The sequence below is a fragment of the Diadema antillarum genome, unplaced genomic scaffold (genome assembly GCF_040938485.1).
Source record: "Diadema antillarum isolate AM-2024a unplaced genomic scaffold, OU_Dant_1.0 seq00000108_RagTag, whole genome shotgun sequence".
Taxonomy (NCBI): domain Eukaryota; kingdom Metazoa; phylum Echinodermata; class Echinoidea; order Diadematoida; family Diadematidae; genus Diadema; species Diadema antillarum.
The window spans coordinates 104,984-110,983 of record NW_027271194.1 but is presented as its reverse complement, the minus strand read 5'-3'; the positions used below and the strand labels follow the sequence as shown (position 1 = coordinate 110,983).

General features: G+C 38.7%; 1 protein-coding gene across 1 annotated transcript in view; it reads left to right on the top strand.

Moving 5' to 3' along the window:
• The first annotated feature begins 4,728 nt into the window (after positions 1-4,728).
• Positions 4,729-6,000, top strand: part of LOC139726984 (arylsulfatase B-like) — a 50,386-nt gene continuing 49,114 nt past the window's right edge. The window contains exon 1 of the mRNA XM_071637969.1: positions 4,729-5,026. Within this exon, the coding sequence (XP_071494070.1) occupies positions 4,739-5,026 (288 nt within the window). The 5' untranslated portion in view covers positions 4,729-4,738. The remainder of the gene's footprint in view (positions 5,027-6,000) is intronic.

The window sequence follows — 6,000 nt, the reverse complement described above, 5'->3', positions numbered from 1 at the left end:
ATCCAGTCATCAATAGAACGGGAGGGGGTAGTGATAACTTTGTGTATCATTACACAACAATAAGCCGACCAGACTCTGGCCTGTGCGTGCCTGTCGAGTGTCGTCGCGACTTGCTGTGGCTGTGGATGCAGCGACAGGGCTGTGCCTTTCTTCTCATCTCTCTACCTATTAACGTTAGATCTATACCAAAGTTTTGTGTGTCTAGTACTCTAGCGATCTCTGACTGGATGTTTAAGTCCATCAAGTGCCAGTTAGTCAATGTGCACAGATTCCACATGCACCTTTAGTACAGATCATTAGATTAGCCTACCTAACATTACTTGTAACTGTTAGAATCTAACACATGTTAGATCTAATGTTACAAATTTATGGACAAGAAATAATGTCATGTGGCTCACACTTACTATTAGTATTAGAGTCTATGACTACAGTTCGCAGCAGTTACAACATTTTATTAACAAGTTGTTATAATGTTAAGCAGGGCCCAGGGTCTGTCGTCTTCTTTCTTTCCGTTCTTCCCTTTCCGCTTCTTTCACTTGGCCTCACCCTTTCTTGGTATCCTCTGCCTCCATCAACTAGAACTAACACAGACCGTTACTCTGACGTTAGTGAGTATGCACTGGTCTAGGTCTAGATTCTACTACTACTACTAGTCTAGGCCTAGCCCTAGTAAGTTTACATACATTCTAGCAGATTTTATGTAGTAGGAGAATGTATTGCATCACAGAACACTTAGAAAATCTACATTAGGCTTAGTTTTTGTTGCTCTGAATTTAGTACTTGGACCCATAGGATGAAATTTTGAGCAAAAATAGCACTATATATTCACAAAGTCCTAGAAATTACAAAGTTTGCAAAGACAAAGTTTTGTGATTTATTCACTCTAATTTTAGAAAATGTCGAGACATCTAGATCAACTTCAAGTTAAAGGGATGTTACAGTATTGGTGGAGGTGAGAATTGGGCTTTTAACTTTTTGCGAGATACCAAGAAAACACTTATGATGTAGTACAGAGCATACCATTTTAACCCGTTAAGGACGGTTTGATCAGGGAGGTGAGACAAAAAGGAGTGGGCACTCTGCCCTGAGGGTTTTCCCTATCACTCAACACAGGATTACAAGGGATCAGTGCCCCAACGAACAAGTAAACGACCTCTTACGTAACGAGGTCAGCCTGATCGTTATCACTGCTGTTTGATGTTCGATCCTCGGGGCCGCGGTGATTTGGCCCTCTATCGTTAGGAGTATGGACAGGCCAGTTGACTTGTGTGTGTTCACAAGGACGTGTATGAGGGTTTTACATTCTTTATGCTGGCTCACACGGCATATACTCTTGGGGCCTGCTAGTCTAAGAATTAAGCTCTCGATAGATACAAAAATTTTGAAAATCGGTCAAGAAGAAGTTGAGTTTTGACAATGTAACTGTTTAACAATAGCCATTGTTTTGTTCTTGTCTTAATCAAATTACGACGCAATGTCAAGTGTAAATCCTGACTAGTGCTGACGAAATTCACCTGTAGATCAGCAGATGTTGGGGTTTTTCTTTAGTCTGATGTATCACTTCATTGTTCGCTCGTGTTGGTTTTCTTGTCATATTTTTTGGGAAACTTGCGTACATCCGCCAAGACATGTTTTTTCTGGTCCCACTAACATATTTTTGTGAGCAATTTTAGTTCTCCAGGGGGTGAAAACACTATTTGAATGTTTTTTTTGTTGTATGCTGGGGATATATTGAGGCAGGAGGGCTCGAATCTACAACAGAGTGGTCATGATGGAGACTACTATAGGACCTAATCTTGGTGAAATAACTTGCCTCCTTGCCTGATGTATGGTGAAGACATGTGAGAGTTCAGTGAGAGCTGAACTATCTCACATGTCCTGTATCACTGTATGCCTGATAAGATATTCACCATGGCGCTTTTTTGTCTGTCTCTCTGTTTTTGTTTTATTCTTATTTGAAAGCTGAATGGGTATTTTTATGATGGTTGTTGCTGTTGTGGTTGGTATTTTCTGTTCTAGCTTGGTATTAGAATTATTATTATCATCAGACATTATTAGGGCCTGTGTTCCACTACTCAGCTGTTCATGTTTCCTTCATATTCTTACAATCAGTATATTATTATTGGTGCTGCTAATCATTATTATTAAATGTTTTTAAGTCTGTGTTAATTTGTTTCCATTTCATGTAAAAGTTATTTCACCATAATAGCATGCAAAGTACATTTGTTCCCAAGAAATCTTATAGTACATGGACATGTAAATGCACATAAGTTATGATACCTTGAATACTAGCTGCAAAATTCAAAATGTGACCATGCAACCAGTTCACTGCACATCACAATGCACCAGTGTTGTTTGCAGGCACAGCAATGGGTAATGCACCAGTAATGCACCAGTATACACCACCCACCAGTACCACGTGGAGTAATCCAGGTTCTGGCCAGGGAGGGGTGAGACCCACCAGCCTGTTGACAAGGATTGCGCATGTGCACTGTGCGGCCAAGCGGCAGTAATCTAGTTAGTGGAGTGGTCTCTTGGGGAGTGCGGCTCCGAGGATGGTTCAAAAGACACTAATCCAGTGCCCACTCCTTTTCCTCTCACCTCCCTGGTTTGATTTTGCTACAACACGCATTTCCCATAGACACTTGCCGGAGTATACTCGGGACTCGTCCCCAACGGGTTAAGAGGAATACAAGGTTTATTCGATGAAAATCGGGTTTGGAATGACTGAAACATCAAAAAACAAAGTAAAACAAAGCAACCGTATTGAGGTGTGGGTCCCACACTTTATTAGAATCACTCTTTTTTGGATATCTCGGCCATTTCAAAACCAATTTTCATCAAATAAACATTGAATTCCTCATTAGAATTGTATGCTCTTTCACATTTCATAAGAGGTTTCTCATTATCTCACAAAAAAAATGTTAGAAACTTGAAATTTGGTTTCAACCAAAACTATACGATCCCTTTAACCCCTCTACAAAAAGGTATTTTTCACTGTTGTGCAAAATCACATAAATAATTCCGGACACAATTTTCGTAATGGAATAATTGACATCTTTCACATCTTATTTATGCACCATATACAATCACTATTCACACGCGCAGTATTCACCATACACTTTAGTACTGAACAGACTACAAAGAAAAGTTGGAAAATGAGTCTCAAATTTTGTATTGTACAGTGAAAGGTCTAACAATCGTAACATGAACATTTCAAACAATTTACGCGATAAAATCTTGTCATAAATCTTTTCTTCTAAATCTGAGGTGAAATGAGAATTTCTTAGCATTTCTACATTTTTGTGTCACATTTTTGGCGATTTCGGTCCGTACAATGCTCAGTGAGGCTAGTCCAGGTTAGGAAGTCCCACGCGTACTAAATGTCGATATGCAGAGATGTACGCGCCTGAAGTTACTATGCTGTCCGGTAATACCATGCATGTCTGTCACTTATTATTTAACGAGATCTAGACATATCTGTAGCCTACTTGATCTTTTCTCATTTTTCTGTCTGATTTGTTTGTGTGTGTGTGTATTTGATCCTTTTCTTCAAGGAGAAATTAAAATAAGAGTACAATCGAGACAAAGATCTGGGCCCCGTTTCATAAAAGATGTTAGGATGTCAACTCTTGCTGGAATAACAACTTCCTATACAGTCTGTAGCAACAGCCAATCAGGAAGCTGCATTCATATCGTTCCCATACAATTGACATTCCAGCAAGAGTTGTTATCATATCAACTTTTTATGAAACGGGGCCCTGTCCTCCTAGTTCCACATCTCCTCTCATCCCTCTTTCCTCCTCCATCCAATATTGTGCATTGAAATGGGTAGATACCAATTGACCTACAGTCCAAAGTCGAAGTTGATCTAGAGACCTTTCTGTATGAAACTGCAAATTTATAAACTCAAGCCAAGTTTATGCAGAATAGGGTATCATTTGATAAACATTTGATGCCAACTGAATAATGATAATATGAAATATAATATTACAATGCAAAATTATTACAGTAGCCTGCAGTTAAATATCAAATTTTGGACTAATTGATGCACTGCTGCATCCACAGAAATATTGTAACTTGTATGCAGTGAATACTATAGAGGAACAACTTTACAGTGATCCACCCTTTTTTCATCCACAAAACCAACATGCTAGTTTGGCTTTATAGACCTATGGTTCTCTACGACATGCCCACAGTGCTATGAAACAAGTACATGTACTAGATAATATTAATCACCCTTATCATCAAAGTTTTTATTAAAATGATAAAGAAGTTTTTAGGAGTCAAAAGGGGCCTGAGCTTTCGGTCCCAGCAAAATCTTTGTCAGAGGCATTTTACCTCTGACAAAGATTCTGCTCTTGAGGATTGAAAGCTCAGGCCCCTTTTGACTCCATTTGACTCCATTGGCTCGCCACTATTGGATAAGCAGTTTTCAGCAGCTTTTTTTGCTACAAACAAGTTTTTAAAAACAAATGTCCAGTCCATATGGTAGAAGAGAATTCAGCATTACATTTTATTATTGGTAATTTTCCTTCAATGGCAAACAGACGGAAATATGTATCAAGATTGTGCCAGTATTACTGCGATTACCTGGGTGTATACCAGTGTTGATACTTGTGTATCTTAGAATAATTCCAAGTCTCCAGGATTTGATCTTCCATACATGCAAAGCATTGTGTATGGACGAGGATTTAGAGTATTGTGTGAATTTTTCTTCTTGCAGATGAACTTGAACATGACCAAACTGCTTGGATCATCTTCTTTCTGCTCTCTCATGAGACTTGCTAGCCTTGTGTTTCTTTGCACTTGCTTATCAAACTTTCAAGCTGTGGAGTCCAAGCCACCCCACATTGTATTTGTAGTGGCTGATGACTATGGCTGGTTTGACATCGGCTACCACAATTCGACCATCCAGACTCCTGTCTTGGACAAGCTTGCGAGCCAAGGGGTCAAGCTGGAGAATTACTATGTCCAGCCAATCTGTTCACCAAGCAGGAGCCAGCTTATGACTGGACGGTACCAGGTAACTATACAAAATCCATACATGTTGATCTAAAGTCATTTTTTTTTTAGACCAGCAGTTTCGCCCCACCTCGCCTATACCCTACCATCCCTGCATTTTTCACAAAAGATGTTAAACAGCACTAAAAAAACAGAATGCCCACTATCCTTGATGTGCGTCCCAACACAATCAGAATCTAGATGCTAGTACTTACAGTGTTTACAATGATTTCTTTCATGGAATGTTTACCCTTTCAGTGTCCATGAAGCATCCAGGCAGATGAATTAATCCAAAGAGAGTATTGGATAGAAATGTTGTCTATATGCATGACCAAGTGACCATATTCATCCTGCGACAAGATCTAAGCTGTGTCTGTGGGTGATATTACCGAAAAGAAATGAAAAGGAAGGAGAAGAAGTGGGACATTTTGCACCGGGATGGTACAGTGTTGGTTGAAATGGTGCTTCAGCTTTCCAACGTTTTTTGAAGATAAAAAAAAAAAAAAAAAAAAAAAAGAGATGATGATGAGAAGTCTTTTATAAGATATGAAAGAGCATATGATTCCAAGAGGAATTAGAAGTTTATTTTATGAAAATTGATTTTTAAATGCTTGAGATATCCCAAACAAAGCGATGCTACATGTACATGTAAAATATGGGACCCACCTTTCATTAGGAACGCTTTTTTTACTTTGTTTTTTTGATATCTCACGCTTTGTTTTACTTTGTATTTTGATATCTCATGCTTTGTTTTACCTAATTTTTGTATATCTCACTGAGATATCCAAAACCAAAGTAAAACAAAGCATTCGTAATGAAAGGTGGGTCCCACATTTATCAGCCATTCCAACATTGATTTTCATGAACTTAACTTTGAATTCCTGTTAGAATTGTATGTCCTTTAACATAATATACCTAAAAGAAGTTGAAAGCTGAATCCTCACCTCAACCAATACTCTACCATCCTTTTAAAGATTGCATTGTCTTAGCCCCTCA